The 18268-nt window shown below is 43.3% G+C and overlaps 1 protein-coding gene and 1 non-coding gene across 2 annotated transcripts; both read right to left on the bottom strand.

Moving 5' to 3' along the window:
• Positions 1-470: 470 nt before the first annotated feature.
• On the bottom strand, positions 471-1826 carry LOC101162243 (uncharacterized). Its single transcript, XR_013650430.1, has 2 exons — positions 1486-1826; positions 471-740 (listed from the first exon to the last, which is right to left on the bottom strand). It is a non-coding gene; the product is annotated as an uncharacterized LOC101162243 (transcript).
• Positions 1827-6921: 5095 nt separating this feature from the next.
• On the bottom strand, positions 6922-11000 carry inhbab (inhibin subunit beta Ab). Its single transcript, XM_004078933.5, has 2 exons — positions 10271-11000; positions 6922-8053 (listed from the first exon to the last, which is right to left on the bottom strand). The coding sequence occupies exons 1-2, from the start codon at positions 10671-10673 to the stop codon at positions 7260-7262; spliced, it is 1197 nt and encodes a 398-aa protein (XP_004078981.1). The 5' UTR covers positions 10674-11000; the 3' UTR covers positions 6922-7259.
• Positions 11001-18268: the final 7268 nt, after the last annotated feature.

The following is an 18268-nucleotide window of genomic DNA, read 5'->3' as shown; positions in this document are numbered from 1 at the left end:
TGAGACCCGACAATGGCCTGGCAAACCATCATTCTCGACACAATCCTCTGCATTTACCTCAACTCAGACACAAAAACACACAAAATAGAGTTCTGAGTTGCCCCCCTTCTGGTTGAATTTAAAACATGCTATGATTTTGTCCGTTGGCTCCTTTTGTTCTAACCACTTTTGCTGTTTTACCTTTTGGGTTGAGGATAAAGTTTTGTTCTCATTCCTTTAATCCTTTTGGTTTGGGGGTTATGCATAAACTGATTTAGATGATTTTTGTTTCATGAAAGTTCTCCTGTTACACTTTTTTATTTGGTAAATTAAAAACTGGTGAAATTAGTTTGATGAACTAGGCTCGGTTCGGTTCTGATCTACATGTATGAATGGCTGCAAAAGCTTCTCCAGGATGAGATCTGACACCTGAGAGCAGATGGTCAAATTATGCAACGACGATGAAGGACAAATAAAAAGAAACCAACAGATACAAAACAATACAGCAGTCTTTAACAAAAAAAAAAAACATTTTGATCAACATTTCTTTTACATAATACTATATCAAACTAAATTTCGGATCTCTTCTTCACCAACAGATTCTCAGTTCTGGTGGCAGCAGACTCCTCTTCTGACTGTGGCACTCATGCCGTCCTCCTGGCGGCTGCCTCTTCAGTCGTAACCGGCTGCAGATCTTTCCAAGGATCCTGAAGCATAGATGGACTGAAGAACTTCTCCACACCAGGTTCTGAGCGTCTGGACTAAAAAAACAACAACAACAACAGCTTAAGGAAACTAGAAGCAAAATGATAAGAACCCCCACACACAGCAACAGAACCAACCTGATGACAGATCAGAACCACATATACTTATATTACTTCTGCTTATACTTAGGGGTGTAACGATTCAGTTTAACAACTTTTTGATTCATTTCGTGATTAATGGTTGCTGATACGATTTATGGTCAATATTGGTTCATTTAGAATGATCAGGTTCACTGACCTAAAATGGATCCAGGAAATCTTTATCCAAAACTTCAACCAGTGTGACTCAGAGATAAATACTTGGTACTCAGTGCAGGTGAAGTTTTCCAGATTCCTTGTATTTTTCGCAAGATAATTAATGGTAAATTAAATATGTGTACAAACAAGTGAACAAGAATTTTAAATTCAAAGGCTTGATCAGTTTTTGCTGCATCACATGTGTGTTGTTCACTGTGATGCACGTTTTACGTTATGTTTAATAAACCTGCCATGTCTCATCCAAATGGTATTTCCCCAAAGTGATGTCAATTAATTTCATTTGGGAAGGATTTATAATAAATATGGGTCGATTCAAATTAACAGCTTGCTTCAGACAGATCGATCTGGTTGGATGGTGGGAATACTAGAAATAGATACATAGATACATCGACACCTGCAGCCTGACACCCCCAAAAGTAACCACGTTTCCACTGCTCGCGCATCCCTACTTACACAACCCACGTAATTCGGGCGCCTTCCTCACCTGAGCGTTCGGAGAGAAGGAAGGACTAAAGTTCTGAGGCCGCCGGAAACCGTGGGCCCTTCCCTGCGTCTGACCAGCAAATCCCCGGCGGGACCAGCCCCCATAGCTCCCCGGAGATCCATCCTGATCCTGCCGGTAGTGTCCCTGGTTCGAGCCAGCGGAGAATCTCGGAGAGAACTCCGGGGAAAACACGCGAGAAGAACCGGGGAATGGAGACCCCCAGCGGGGATCAGGGGATGGGAACCTTCCTGCCGGGCGCGGCCCGCCGGGACTCCGCTGAGCTCTGCCGCTCGAACCTCGGTACATCTGAGCAAAGGTTCGGATACAAACCGGAACCAACCGGAAACGGAAACACATTTTAGTTTTGGTTTGCTTGACCACAGCGACACTCAGCGGCCGCTATTGGGAGAGCAACTAGGAGAGAACAGGTCCCTTCCCCTTAACTTTGTTCTGGAAAATCAGTGAAAAGTTCATCTAGGTTTGAAGTTTGAAGGGGATAAAAGTGACAAAACTCCACAAGTAGTGTTCAAAAGGCCGGTCAACAAGGCATGAAGCCTTACCACAAATTAAAAGAGGACTTTGTCTCCTTAATTGTCATTAGAAAATCATGGAAAAAAATAAAGAAAACAGTCTGCTAGCATCTAGATGATATTATTATTCAAAAAAGATATAGCAGGCCACCTTGACTTATGTCTGATGGAGATGAAATCAAGTACAAGCTATGGGAAGCTACTTGACTATTTGCATGTACAAACTGTTGTCTGTGCAGAAACCCACACATGCACGAGGAGAACATGCAAACTCCTCACAAACATTTGCCAGCAAGGATTTGAACCAGAACTTTCTAGCTGTAAGGTGAGTGCTAGCCACTACACCAGCTTGCTTTTAAATAACACCAACATGACACTTAAATGTGGTTAAGGCGGAAAGAAAGGAAAAAAATGCAGCAAATATTAGAAAAGTTGGCGACATCACACAAAACTATCAGCTAATTCTTATGTGCTGAACTTTCATTAGGTGCAGAAAAGCAGATAAAACCTACGTAAGCTTTTGAGGTGTGCATTCAGGGAAGGGTTATGCAAACTCCAATGAGATTACATTAAAGAATTATCAAAGATTACAAGGGGAAAACATGACATAAAAACATTAGAAAACAAGCCAATAATCGACAATGGTGTTGCTGACTAAAGGTCAGCTAAATACATATGGAAGTACGGCCGTTCATCCGACAGCTGTGGAGCAAAACTAATACTTTAGTAAGCGAAAAGGGACAACCCCTTACCAAATGATGACAGGTAAAAGGCCAGGCTTGTCAAAAATGCAACAATAACAGGGAAAGCTTTGTTCCAAAAGTGACCAAGAATTTTGTTGGTTCTGACAAGAACAGCTGCAATGCATTGTTCTACTGAAATGGTAGTTGCTGTCATAATGACCAAACATGTTTACATTAAAACTGAAGAAGCTTGTAGACGTCATGTTTTGTGTCTTTGTGGACTTTGCATGTTATTATTATTATTATTAATTACTCATTTGAAAGGGACAGGACAAAACATAACAATGTTACAGTTTTAAATGCAACAGATGCCATGTCCACAGGCCATCAAGCTAAGAGCTATATATATATATGTATATATATATATATATATAAACTCTGGAGACGGTTGTACGGTGTTGAAAGGCTTGGTATTGTGCTGTCAAGTTGATTTGGCATGTGTGCGTCATTGCCAAATGTGTTGTAATGTTTTGTCTACCGAGGCAGACATTTCGGAGGTCCGGGACATACATTATGTCATCATGTACTGGTCTAGTGGTGTAACCTTTAGCAGTAATTGTGAGCTGTTCACTGAAGAAAGATGTTTTTACTCTTGTTCCTAATAAATATCCTGAGATTTTATCTTCTTTTTCTCGTTTGAGTTCATCGCTGGCGGCAAAGCTCAACACACGTTTTGTGCATGTCCACATTCCTTAACCCAAAAAGGACAAAAGATCACAATTACAACTTAAAAAAATAAAAGACATTTCAACAATTAGTGAAAGTAAAACTTATAATGATGTTTTGTTGCTTTTTCTAACTAGTACTTTGGTAAGTTTGTACGGAGCCCGTGACCTGACATGGGTAAAAAAATAAATATCTTGTTCCCACAATTGGGAAGGCTCAGTAACTTTAAGACCTATTACAATAAAAATATTTTTGGTGCTTTTAACGTTCTTGTAGCATTCTTCTCATGGTAGAGGACAGATAGAAAGAAAATTAAAATTGGATTTCTGAGTACTTCTTTATTTAAATCATTGTGAATCAGGAACAGATGAAAAAAATGTCATTTGAAAAAGAGTATTTTGTGACATAGGAAATGCTGTGAGCGGGTCACAAGTTCCTTGCTTCGCTCCATTCTGATGCATTTAGTTGTAGACAAATAGATCCATGTATGTTTTTGCTCTCCTCGTCCGAGCTGGAATCTGGCTCAATACTGTACAACTGAATAGTTCCAATATTGCACACTATATTTGTTGCACCTGTCATGTTAGGGAGGCGAGGAAGTGTGTCACAAGAACAGGCACACGGCTGGTTTTAAATACAGCAGGTTTTATTAGCTCTGCTAAAAGTTCACAAAGCTAAGTCAGGATCAGGCAGGCAGGGGTCAAAAACAAGCATGGGAGCATAAGAGAGGAAACTAGAGTAATCAGGATCCAGGCGAGAGTTGGGGCAAGCGACATGCAAACAGAGTCAGAGACAAATCAGGGTCAGGAAATCGGAAGATCAGGTCTAGCTACAACGCTCGGTAATGTAGGCAGAGTGGCACTAACAATACTTTGCACTGAGTGAAGCGCGGTGCAGTGCTTGCGTAAGCGTGTTGATTGAGTGAATGAGAGTCAGGTGTGTGGCATTCAGACACCCTGGACATGCTATGGGTAGTTTAATGACTTGGATGCCACAACTGGTATGATTGATGCCACACGTGGTGTGAAACATTTTACATGCTACTTGCCAAAAAATTTATTGAAATTAAAAAAGGTAAAGAGAAAGAAAAATCAAAACTGCTAATGGAAAGGTCAGCTTCATCCCATCATGGACTACTTTTTAAAACAGTGTCTTTTGATGGCAATTTTCTATTGCTCAACAGCAGCAGGTGGGGTTTCTGTTAATGTCTGTCAAACAGGAAACAGATGATGGAAATGTTAATGAGGGTTTCTTGATGGACAAGAGGACAGCAACATTTTTGGTAAAACATTTTTGCTGGAAGAACTCTAAAAAACCAAGGCTGTCACTGTGTCCATTGTACAGAGCCTGGCACATGGATGGCGATTATAAAAATAAAAAGTCTGAGGAATTCTGTGCACACAGATTGTTTAACTGTGCTCTTAATGTAATTATCTGTGCACACAGAAAACTTTACCATCGTTTTTGCGCAGTTGGATGGCTCATTTGGCTGCATGCAGGACTGGTGCATGGGAAACCAGGGTTCATTTCCATGGGGAATTATGAGCTTCATCCAGTGTGGGTCCTTAGGCAAGACCCTTCATTACATTTCATTGCTATTGCCCATGTAGACCCAAGGGGGCCCCAAGTCTGGGTCTCCCTGTGCCAGTCCCCAGCCCGGATAAAATACAGGGTTGTGTCAAGAGGGGCATCCGTCGTGAAAATTTCGGCCGAACCAAATGTGCGACTCATTGAAAGCTGATTTTCTGTGGCGACCCTTGATGGGATTTGCCAAAAGGTAAACAACTTTTTTGTTTTGTAATGGGGGTGCACACTAACTCTCAAGTACCTTAGATGAGAGTTTGGACCTCCATGGCCCACACCTAGTAAGAGTGGAGTTGCTAAATTGTCACATATTGTATGGTTGACTTAATAAGGTAGAATCCTTTGATCAGTAAACCCCACAGTATGACAGTATTCTACACTTGATCCAAACCAAACCCAACTGGGATTCATCTTTGAAATTGCAGACTACAAACACTTGAGTGGACATAGGCTACAAAACTGAGCGGCAAGCCTGAATCAGAGACAACCTAGAAGAAAAGAATGTTAGCTATGCTGTGAAGAAAAGAACTCTACAGTCAAGCAACATGGACAGAATCTTGGTGCTTAAAGTCCAGTACGAAGTCTACACTGTCAGTGAGGATTGGAGGTGCCATGTCATCTTCTGTGTTTTCTGAGGCCCACAGTCATTGTAGTTATTTACTGGAAAACTTTACAGCATCTAATGCCGCCTTCAGTTGACAAGTTGTATGGAGATGCAGATTTTATTTTCCTGCACTGTAATACCGAAAGTTAATTCTATGCAATTAGTTTGAGTATCTTTTCCATAAATGAGTTTTATGGCAAAATTATATGAGTATAAAAATAGTGTTCGTGGCACTCTTTGAGTCTGCTCATATTTTGTTAGTTTAATCCCCTTAAAAAAGTTTTAAGGTTTAATCAGTTCAGGTTTTTCCTGAAGCCACACGCTGCCCTGTGATTGGCTCAAAAATGAACATTAAATTCAAGTCAGGGACAGTCTGTTTCCAGGTGCAGATTAGGCAGACAATTTTGTTTTCTTTTTCACATGGAATTTGATGATGACACTCTCCAACTTCATCTTCAACGTCTGAGCTTTGCTTTTTAATAAACACTGAAAGAAGAAAAAAGAAAGAAGAAAGCCTGGAGCAGGAGTCATGAGATTTGCGCCTCTTTGACATTTGGCACAGAGCCTCTTCCAACTGTAGGTGGCGGACATGCGCCAGTGAACAGTAAAAAAAGAAGCCCCTTTCTGCTTGTCCAGTATGAAAACAATAAAACAAAAGTGTATTCTTGAACATACTTCACATGCCCAGTGTGAATGTAGTATCACTGTTCTGTTGATCTAATTTCAGCCAATAAGTCTGTCCACGCTTCCACAAAGACTGATCAGCTGAAGTAATTTCCTTCAGTCCAGCAACATCCTTTTAACCCTTGTGCTATCTTAGATGACCCCACCCATACATTGACGTGTTCTCCCTACCATGACAAAGGTGGATAAAGGTGGAAAGATTTCATGTAATCCATGGACACCAGTGAAGATCACAAATCATTGAAGAAAAAAGGTTCAGAACACTGTCTAGTGGGTCTAAATGACCCAACTCCCAATGTTAAAGTGCCGAGGATAGCACAAGGGTTACACATGAGAGCCGTGGAGAAATCTGCTGTGAGACAAATAATGAGTTTGTTTCATGTTTTATTATTTATGACACCCCTCTCCCCCATACAAACTTTTCTACACAGTTCCCACAAACCTGTCAGTCTCACAGCTTTTAGTCCTGAAGTAGAACACGTTGACACAATAGTTCAAAAATCGTTAACCATCCATCTTGGCAATTTGTGTCATCTTTGGTTTTTTTACCTTAAGTTACTTTTGTCAAACGTTTGACCTACGAGAAAACTTTCTGGAAACATGTCTTTAATTCAACAGTAAACAGTGTTTTTCCTATTTTTATTTTAGTTTACATGTTGCAGTCAAAAGGTTTGACTCCAGCAGGTCTATGATGGATAGTCTTTGAAATGTTTCAACAGGTACAGATGGTTGTACATGAAAACAAACAACCCAACAGAGGCTGTCACTGATGGAACCTTTTTCCCACAAGGCCAGAAGCCACACCCACAAATGGAAACAGGGAAAGGTTTACAGCAAGTTCATTTGCATAGTGTTCTCAGTTCGTTTGTCATGGGAGAGCGCCTCCTATAGTGAAGACCTGAACAATCATAAAGGATTTGTCTTTTTAAGGGCTGCTGTTTATTGCCTGGGGGAACCCGGCTTTCATGAACAGCCGCACTCCTCCACGATCATGTTCTGGATGTCCTTCTTGATGATCTTCTGCTCCTCGTTGTAGTACAGCATGGACATCGCTCGCAGCTTTGTCGGCACGCAGCACGACTTAATGTTTTGAAAAGGGCCGTATCCCCTCATGCGGTAATGGTTGATGACCGTTGAATGGAAAGATAGAGAGGAGCTGCCCAAATTCGTCATGTGGTTTGGACAGTCCCCCTCACAGTAGTTGGCGTGGTAGCCTGATGGGGCGATAATCCAATCACTCCAGCCAATGTCTTTAAAGTTAACGTAAAACTGTCCTTTGCAGCACAAACGGATTTTTCCATCACACTCCAGGGCTCGCTTGACCCTCCTTGGATTCGCCTCCTCTCGGGCTTGGAGCACCACCATGAGGAACGGTCGGTGAGACTGGTCTCTTCCTGTCACTTTACCGTTATTTGGAGGTGAGAGGATGGGAGAAGCTCCCACCTCAGCACAGAGCGGACAGGAAACCTGCAGGCGGAGCGAGCTGCTTCCACCGTCCAGCAGCATCTGAACGGTGCGTGTCACGGTTAGCGTGTGCCACCCGCTGCGCCGTGTGTCCACCACCCTCTCTGAAACGCACTCCATGTCGCTTTCAAGCTCGCCATTGTGGCTGGACCTCAGCAGCCGCAGCATCACTCTGCCTTTCAGCCGGTTTATCTTGAACATTTTCAGAAAGATCCATATGTTTGCCTGCTCCACTACAGATGGGCCTTCGTCCTCCTTCTGGATGTCAAAGGTCACCGTGTTTGGAGCGTCTCCTGCGGAAGATAACAGGAACAAACTTTATTAACCTGCAGCAGCTTGAGGCACAAAAACGACGACTCTGAACTTTCATTAATAGTGTTGCAGAGGATGAGGCGGACGAAACAATGAACTTCATCAAAAGCTGTGACCCAGCAGCAACCCCCCCCCCCCTCCCCCCAACTCCCTCGATTCTTTATGTGGTTTGAATGGATGATTACAGAAATTGTCTCTAAATATACTTGAAAGGAACAGAGACACTAAAAAAAGATCAGGCCTGATTTCAGGGAATGTTTTTAATAAGCTCCCACTTCCCCCCATCCACAAAAAGCCATTTCTGTCCTGTGTCCCCTTTTTTGTCCTGCACATAATAACAGAGGCCCAGATTTGTTCAAATGAAAAGATTACTCACGGCTTGAGACCACTCGGTATTCCCCCCCTCCCTCCCTCACACCACTTCGCCTCATTACTGTCCACTGGAATCTGGTGGTGTTGCTGGTGGTGGGGGTGTTTTTTTAATGACAATTTCTCAGAAAAAAAACTATTTATAGCAAACTCCAATTGTAGCATTTATGTTTTAAACAAGCAAAGTATCAAAAACAAGTTACTCTTTAGAGATCCAGAGGATGATTATCAACATCATTATCATCCACAGCCCGTCATGGTCCATGATCCAGCTCTGCCATTTATCAGTCCTGCTTCCAGAGTTCTCCTGATCTTTGGAACAAAGTCTGTTTTTGTGCATTCGGTTTACTTTTCTTCAGGTTGCCATTTATAGTAAATGGCGTATACTGACATAGCACTTCTGTACCTCGATTGAGGCCAGCAGCACTTTAAAGTCCCAGTTCCATTCACCCCTGCACACACACATTCACACACTGATGGCGGCTCTACTGCCTTGCAGTAGATCGTGCTAAATGTACATTCTTAACCGACATAAAGCTCATGTTGCTCATATTGAACGAGCAGGGCAGCTTCTTCTTGTTTTTCTGCTGTCTACTAGCGCATGTCCACCAACTAGAGTTGAGAGAGGCTTTGTGGGAAATGTTGAAGTGGTACTAATCTTGCTCCAGGATTTTTCTTTCACAACTCCCTTCCGATATATGAAAGTCTTAATGTTATATAGTTCTGGCTGGAAATAAATCGCAATTATTAATTCTGTTATGTAAAATGGATGCCATCCATACGTCACTATCAAATCTGAGTCCCAGAGTGGTCAAAGTTCAACATGGTTTAACTTTTAACATATGTCTGATGGATGTGCATTTCCTATGTAGTGCTTGAAAATGGTTGTGACATGTGATAACGTGAGTTTTGAATGTGGAAGCCTGACATCACATTGGAGGTGGCTACTTGGACAGGTGTTGCAAATGTAGCTTGAGACAAATGGGCTGACAAGATGCACATGAGCTGTGTGAGTCTTGCTCATGATTTCTGTTGCATCCAACCGTCCGGACTTCCATCCATCTAAGCATACTTTTTCCTGTCCGGAGTTATGATAGCGCTGGACAGATGAGTTGTTGATGAGAAGGTTTTCTGGGAAAACCCACAAAAATTCTGAAATTCAAACCATCTATCTTCATTAGTTGCTTAACGAGTGTCGCCTTTTGGTCAAAAGCAAAATCAGTGACATGCAGTGGATGAAGTGGTGTGGTTTTGTTATGAGCTGGTTTGGTGGATGTTCACACCCGCACTACCTAACCCAAAGGGCTGTCCAGCAAGTCTGCTGGATCATCACCAGTAAAGGGGGAAGGAAGGTCCTTCTCAGTTTCAGCTTCTTGTGATTTTGAAGCCTCCAACAGTATTTCTCCAAACAAATGAGACAAAACAAACATTTCTGTCTCACCAGTTGCTGTAGAAGGTAATGCAGATCAGGCTGGAGGAGCCCATAATAAGCTTTTATATTGCAAAGCTTCTTTAAATCTCTGGCTACCAGCTGATAAAAAATATTTTAGCTTTTGCATTGATAATAGTTGTTATAACAACTATGCATGTGATGTTTAGGAGGCGAAAGGCTTCAGACCACTGGAATGAGACTAACGTTTTTCTGAAAACAGAAGGTTAAACTTTGCTTCTGCTGCTTGCACCTCAAACAAATGAGCTCTGTGTTATCAAAAGCTTTTAGCAGATCGTTTGACTGTGAGCTGTAAAACCGTAATGGGTCTGAGACCAGATCCTGGAATTACTTCTCTCAGCACCATTCCTCCCATGTCCTTTTAGACCCTTGTACTCACCTTCTTCGCCAAAGGAGATGATTTCAGATGGTGGTTCAGATGGTGTGAAGCCTTCAGGGCGATGGTTTTCCCCTTCAATCTCCACACTGCCATCTGGTGCCACTCGACCAAAATGCAGCTTCTTGATGGCGTTGAGTAGCGCGGCGCGGGGGACGGGATGCGTCAGGTTGGGCCTGGCGCTCAGGTGCAGCATGTTGAGAATGTGACGCTTCACTGCTTCCACCATCTCACCTTGACCTGAAGAGGAGTTCTTTCTCATCTGAGACAGAGAACAGGAGGGGCAGTCAGCAAGCGGCGCTTCCACCTGAAGCTGCGTCGCCACAACCAGTGGGGAGGAGGCAGTTGGAGAGGCATCAACAACCAAAATTGTTGATATGAAGAATGTTAGATACTGGGAGAACATGATGATCTGAGAAGAAGCCCGACTGCAGTCCTTCAGATCAAACTTTCACTACTCCCGTCATCAACACAGAGTCCAGCAGCAGATTCACAGCAGAGTGACAATGGAGTCTGTCCTCCAGTTGACACAAGTGAGAAGAGGAAAAGGAACAGCAAAACTATTCTGAACTGGTTCTTGGTGTTTTGATCCTTGGAAAAAGTCTGCCGTTGTGGATTATAGGTTCCTTTGTTTCCCCCTTTGCTGGTTATAGTCCCGGACTTGGTATAAAGGTCCTCTGGTTCTGGTCCTGGATCCAATATGCCCGTCCTCTGTTGGAAGCTGAGCGAATGTTCTGCAGGGTCACTCTGCTTTCCCTTCCTGCTCTCTTTCTGCAATTATACCTCACAGCCTGTTTAATCCCTCCCTCCGTCCATCCACAGAGGTATTCCCTATGAGTCATACACTTGCACTCACACACGTGCACGCACTCCTACAGTGAGTAGTGTCTCTCAGAATATCTCTGGACGCCTGGTGGTGTTTCCTCCTAAACGGACGTCACGACATAAGTGGAGGAGGATGGAGGAAGAGTGTCCCTGATTCATTCATACCACACACATGCACTATCACACACAAACGTGCACGCACACTGATGACTCAGAGCCTTGTCATCGTCCCCTCACGTGGAGGAGAAACTGTTGGTGTGAAGGCGAATTTATAGAAAAGGTTGCTTGGAGTTGGGAAGTCTGTAGTACAGATGGAGCATGGTGTCATTTCACACCAGCTGTGACATCAGCACGCCCTCTGCTGCTGAGAGGCAGCACTTACAGGGAGCTGCTCACCTCTGATTCAGCCCTTCCTGATGTAACACTGCTGTTCTGAGCTCAGTCTGACGCTTATGATGAGGACTGAATTCACCTTATCCCAGTCTGTCACTTTTCATTTTAAACACATTTCTATAGCCCAAAGTGAATTTAATATGTAAAGAGAATTGATCTAATGTCCGATGTGAAATGGAGCCTGAAATGCTACATTTCAACTGAAATGAGCCACAGACTTGATCATATTTTTGAAATACTTTGTACTGAAGTTTACGCAAGTGCATTTCAAACAGGCTGTTTGACAAAATAAGGTTATAAAGAATCTACATTCAGAAAAATTGTGTGCTCAGGGACGTCTGAGAGGATGACGGCTTATGCCAAAGGAACTGGTTCTTTAGGAATGATTATCCCCAACATCAGTAATGGAAACAGGCCTGGAGGTGTCAGCAATCAAACACAACTGAACAACTGCTTTTTTAGGTTCTTTGCTGGGATGCAGTTGATTGGCTGAGATTATGGGTTGAACTGCTCATGCTTGAAGACTGGTTAAACTAATCTAGGTTTTAAGTAAAAAAAAAAAGCTCGGAATATAAACACTGTTAGGGAGTTTATTAGAAATCTAAATTGATGTAAATTCCATTAAAGCTCAATTGATTTGTAGTGGCTGCAGTTTTACAGCCATTTGGTGCCATCACCTTCTGTCAAGATTAATCAACATTGATAAATTACTGGTAATTTGCCTTGTCAAACATCTGAGTCACTCATTTTGTCTACTTTGTCTTTGTCTAGTCATAAGTACCACCAGAACCTGCTTATCCCATATCCTCCCTTTGATTTTATCAATCACCCAACCCTCATTAACTATTGGGTTTGTACTCTCCCTCCCCTCAAAACAGCTGTATCTTCAAAACAGCACTCTCTTCAAAGCAGCTGTCTCTCCTCCACTAAAAAAGACGACCACGAGGTAGGTGCGCTGGTTTGTGCGGGTGGCATCGGTGGAAGTCGCTCATCAGGGAGGGGTCAAGAATGTCGTCAGCGGCAACCCAGGAGAATTCCTGTGGGCGTACCCCTCTCAATCCACTAGATCTTAAGGCTTATCCCACCAGCGCCAGGAATATTAAATCTCCATGATAAATTAGGCCACCTCGCTATCCACGATCAAGGGGGGCATGTGGACGTCAGCGGGTCCAGTTTGCGACCCCCCCTATCCGGGAGTCCATCTGTGGGCTTCAGCAGTGAGACGTGGAAGGTGGGCGAGATGCGGTATTCAGGAGGTAACTGAAAGCTGCAGGACATAGGGGGTGATCTGTTTGATTTTCTGGAATGGTTCCCCCGTACCGGGGACTGAGCTTCCTGTAAAGGAGCCATAGCTGAAGGTCTCGGGTGGAGAGCCAAACCCACTGACCGGGAACCTGATTGGGACCTTCCTGTCTGCGCCGATTGGCATGCTTTCGGGTTCAGCAAACAGCTTGCCGGAGCTGTATATGAGCCGCCTCCCACATCTTCTCACAGCGGCGGAACCAATCATCAACTGATGGCAAATCCGTAGGTTCTTCCGACCAGGGAAAGAAAGGCGGTCGAAACCCTGGCACACACTGAGGGCGAGAGCCCCGTGGCCGTCTTCTTGAGAGAATTTCTTTTTTTTTTCAAATTATTTTTTTTTTTGAGAGAGAGTTTTGGGCGTATTCCGCCCAAACCAGGAATCGACTCCAGTCCTCTTGATGTTGACTACAGTAGGTCCGGAGAGATGTGATTTCCTGATTCCGGCGTTTCACTTGGCCATTGGATTGTGGATGTGATACTCACTTTTATGCCCAGACCTTTTCACATTTCCCGCCACACACGTGAGGTGAACTGGGGGCCATGGTCCGACACGATGTCTTCCGGAAGGCCATAATGCCGGAACACATGGGGATGAGTTGTTCTACCATTTCCTGAGCTGTGGGCAGCTTAGGCAAAGGGATCGATCGGCATGACTTTGATAAGCAATTAATAATGGGGAGGATGGTGGTGTTACCTCTTGAGCAGGATAGATTTGCATGAAGTCCGCTGGGATGTGTGACTGGGGCACCGTGGTTTGGGCAGTGGATGCAAGAGGCTGGTCGGAAGCTATCGAGGAGTCTTACCATTTGACAGGATGCACATCGGGTTACGTATTGAGCTACGTTTGCCAGCATTGTGGGTCACCAGAAAGAGTTCACAGTTATTGATTGTGTGCTGGCCATACCTGGGTGTCCGGCTGCAGGAAAGTCGTGTACAAGGTGGAGATGAGACAGCACATCAGCCTTTCCGTTCTATGTGATGTGATATGTGATTTGGAACTGGAAGCGTGAAAAGAACAGGGACCAACGTGCATGTCGTGGGTTCAACACTTGGCAGACTTGATGTATTCTAGGGTTCCTGTGGTCGGTCTGGCTGACCATGGCGCTGTGAGAGAACGGCTTCGACCCCTGTGTTAGATGCATCCACCTCCACAATGACTGGCTGGGTCCAGGTGATGGAGGATGGGCGCCTGGGTAAAGCGCTGTTTGAGCGTCCGGGAATGACACCATCATTCACACTGTCTTCCTCCATCCTCCTTTTACCCAGACCTCTTTGCAGTGGTTTCACTCGTGTTTGTTAGCTCACTTTCAATTTATCCACATACAAATCTTCAAACCTAGTCCTCCCCCATCACTTCAGGTGTACCTCAAGGCTCTATCCTGAAGCCCCTCCTCTTCATCATCTATTCCTTTTCCCCTTGAGATTGTCTTCTTTAAAATGTACCATCCATTTCCACTTTTTTGCTGATGACACCCAACTCTATCCTTTTTTTAATTTTTAATTTTTATTTGACTTGTCCTCTCCAACAGCTGGGCAAACAGATGAGAGCTGAATGCCTCTTGTGTTGGGCACGTTTTACTTTAACAAGAGGGGTAATGAATCTTCTGACAAACCAGATGTATGTCTGAATAAATCCCTTTTGTAATCGAGGCCAAACTTTATTTATTTTATTCATATTTGAAAATCTTTTGTGTTGTACCGGACGGAAAGGGAAAGGAGGGAAGAAGAGAGAGGGATGTTAGAGAGGGGGGAATAGGAGGGTGGTCATGGGGGGAGGGGGGGGGGGGGTAAAACCATGAAGCAGCATAAAGCAACAAGTTGCTGGATGTTTATGATTACGGTCAGGTTCAGATGTAATACAAATCTAGAAGGGGCGGGTCCTGTCCACACACACACTCAAATGTTATAAACACTACTGTTGGCTCCAAAAATGTCCACATGTCAACATGTATACAATACAATTATCGTTCACACACGCATACTTATGCCTTCAAACCAACTAATGTGAAATATTTCATTCAATCACGCATAATATTGGTGCAAAGCTCAAACAGGAGAGCAGCAAACCCCCCCACCACCACCACCACCACCACCACCATGAAGGGAGGGCCCGACACAGGGCCCCGCCCCACAAGAGTGCCCACAACCCCAGATGAACAGCTCATCACCACCCAGGAGTTCTGGGCATCCCCCCGCCCCAACCAAAGGTACAAGCCCTGACCCCACAAGGGAGACCCGCCCCGCGCTCCAGGCAGCCACCCACCCGGCCCACGGTTGGTCCAGGAAGGAGCAAGGCAGGGGCCACACCCAACTCTATCTGTCCAGCAAACCTTCTTCCTCTCTCCCACCTTCCTTTCTCAGCAATCATGTCTTCGAGATCTAATCCTAATCTCACCTTAAAATAAATGGCAATTAAACTGGACTCCTAGTTGGCACCAAATCCCCATTCTTTAAAGTTGAAAATGTCTCTTTTAGTAATGGATCCTCCACAGTCTCAGGGTAAGAGTCTGGGTGTCATTCTCGACAGCATTCTAATCCAAATCAATTACATACTTCCATCTGCAAAGTATCAACCACTTTCACCCTGCTCCTGGTCTGCATTCTGCTTCTGTTTTTCTTCATAGCTTTGTCACTTCCTGCCTCAATAACTGTGACTCTATTCTTTATATTCTTCCACAAAATATTATTTATAAATTCCAGTTAGTACAGAATTCTCCCACTAGAATCATCACAAAGATTCCTTCTTTTCACATCAACTCAATCCTGAAACGACCCCAGTGGCTCCCTGATTGTTTCTGAATTTGGTTCAAAATACTCACATGCTTTCAATGCCATTCACCGCTTCTCCCCTCCGTATTTGTCAGATCTCCTCCATATCCACATGTCCACGTCCTGTCTCTAAGATCCTCAACTTCTATTTGTTTTACTGTGCTCTCTGTCTGCCGGAGTGGAGACTACTGTCATTCAACCGCTGTTTATCACTATCAACTTGTAAGGTTCTGGTGATTCATCCGTGTTTTTCCAAAAAGGTCAAATCTAGTTAGAAGGTAAATATTGCTGCTTTTTGCTCAGCCCCACAGATATTCAACAATTATTTCACCTGCTCATCATTCATTCACTCAAAAAGATTTTTTATTATTTTTAGTGTTGTTGTTATATTCTATTCATAAACAAATAATAAACTGCCTTTTACCTTTACGTTTTTATCTAAATCGATAATTGCAATCCAATTGGTGAATCACAGTCTGTGATCCATAATTTCTATATTAAAATCTACCCTAAAGCTACTCAGAATGGAGGCGTTTAGCTGTCTGAACGCTCAACTGGTTTCTTTTCACATACTGTTCATTTACATCCTCATTGGCAGTTCTGCGATGACTCTAGGGCACATGTGTCAAACTCAAGGCCCGGGGGCCAAATGTGGCCCTCCATGTCATTTTATGTGGCCCGCGAGAGCATAAAAGTTTTTAATTTATTAAAATAAAATAAAAAAATTGGTGTGTATTTATTCATAGCTAGAGGGAACCAGACTAGAAATATTGATTGGGCAACTATACATTAGGACGTAAACACTGTCCATATAACCTAACCTGACAGAATCAAATTTAAAAGGATTTATGCTAGAGTAACAAGCAAACATATGTTTTCTATGCAACTGTAATTGACACTTTAAAATGTTATAATGAATAAACAATGAATTGTTTAACATTAAGGAGTAGTTACATTTATATTTCATTACATTTAGATACATGTATAAGTTTTATCTGGCCCTTTGAGGACAGCCACTATGTGTTACGGCTCGTAACTGAAGAACCCAAATGCAGGAAGGACTCGAAAACCAAATGTTGAGTAGTCAAAAGATTTACTCAAAATACACGAGGAAACAATCATCAGTGACACTGAACAAACAGGACACTGCGACACAGAAACCACAGGGACAGGAACCTAAATAGACAAACACAAATTAGAAACAGACAACAGCTGAGATCCAGGTAATTGCACAGGAATAGGAGGGGGGGGGGGGTGCAGCTGCCGGCTGTAATCATGACACTATGCTAATGTGGCCCTCGGTGAAACTGAGTTTGACACCCCTGCTCTAGGGGATTTCTCTCAAATCCTCTGACTCAGGTTGATAAAACTGTCGGTCAACTTAGGCTTAACATTAAAAGAACGTAAAAAATAAAAATCAGTAATTCTCAGGGAATTTTGGTTAACTGTGTTTAAATGTGTTATGTGATATATTGTTTTTACTTGGTAAAACAGAACAATTCCATCCATCTTTTCCTGCTCATTTGGTGCCAAATGACATGAGCGGCAGCATAAGCTGAGATGCTCAGATGTCCCTCTGCAAAGAAACTTCCTCCAGTTCTGTTGGGGGAACCCCCCCCCCCCCCACTCTGCTTCCAAGGCTATAAAACCAAACAGTTGGTCACAAATGCTTACTTCTGACTTCATCAGCTTAAGTCCTCTGGGGTTTCCACGTCTCCTTTGTTCTTAAAAATAGACACCAGAACACTTCTCCATTTCTCAGACATCTTCTCACTCCCCAAGAACTTGTTAAAGACTCTCTCCTAAACACTTCCACAAGTGTGTCACCCATCTCTTCTCCTATATGCTCGCCAACATTTTCCTCATTCATTATCTTTTCAAAGTTCTCCGTCCATCTTTCTATCACACTTGTGGAACCTGTCAACACATTTTCATTCCTGTCCTTCATCGTCATAACCTGCTGCACATCCTTCCATCTCTATTTTATTGTCTCACTCCAGCAGATCTATCTCTGCCCCTTTTGTGTCCAACCTGTCATGCATGTCCTCATACACTCTTTGTTTGGTCTTTGAAGCCCCCATCCCATTTTTTTAAGCTTAACATTCGCTGACTCTGAAGTACAAATCCTACCAAAAAAATCATTCAACACAAAAACATATTGAAGTTCCACCACAATCATCCTTTTCCCTGTTGTGTTCCCAGTGGTCTTTTAATTATGGTTATGCAGTTTTGTTTTGTTTTTCAAAATCAAAAACATGTGTTGTTTTCTAAGACAAAGTTTCTGCAGAGCGGCAGGAGTTCATTAGATATGTGCCTTTTGAGTTGTGGACAGGACTGCTGACGAGGAGTAAGTCTGCCCTAATTTCCCGTAAACCCTCTGCTTACAGCTCTCATGCTAGATTAGAGCCCCTCACAACCCCAACCTAACGGTATAGATGCAACAAAAATGGCGAGCAATATTGGAGCTATCCAGCTGTTCAGTTTTGAGTCAGATGTCAGTTCAGACGAGGAAAACAAAGATGTACATGGATCTATTTGTCTGCAGTTGGATATATCAGAATGGAGCGAAGCAGGGAGACGTTGGCCTGCTACGTCAAAAACCTGAGCTTTTTCAAATTGCATATTTTTGTCTGCTCCCGATCCACCACGATTTGAATAAATACTCAGAAACACAGTTTTGAGCTTAAATTTTTTAATATATGTGCCTCC

The sequence above is a fragment of the Oryzias latipes genome, chromosome 17 (assembly GCF_053564925.1).
Source record: "Oryzias latipes strain Hd-rR chromosome 17, Olatipes_Hd-rR_3.1".
Lineage (NCBI taxonomy): Eukaryota > Metazoa > Chordata > Actinopteri > Beloniformes > Adrianichthyidae > Oryzias > Oryzias latipes.
Note: the sequence above shows the minus strand (reverse complement) of the source record. Positions and strands in the feature narration are given on the sequence as shown.

What these genes read in the sequence shown, in the direction of transcription:
- inhbab (XM_004078933.5), bottom strand. Translation starts at nt 10,673, where the DNA reads ATGTTCTCCCAGTATCTAACATTCTTCATATCAACAATTTTGGTTGTT. An exon ending in CATCTCCTTTGGCGAAGAAG is followed by an intron (nt 8,054 to 10,270) that starts GTGAGTACAAGG and finishes TATCTTCCGCAG; the next exon opens with GAGACGCTCCAAACACGGTG.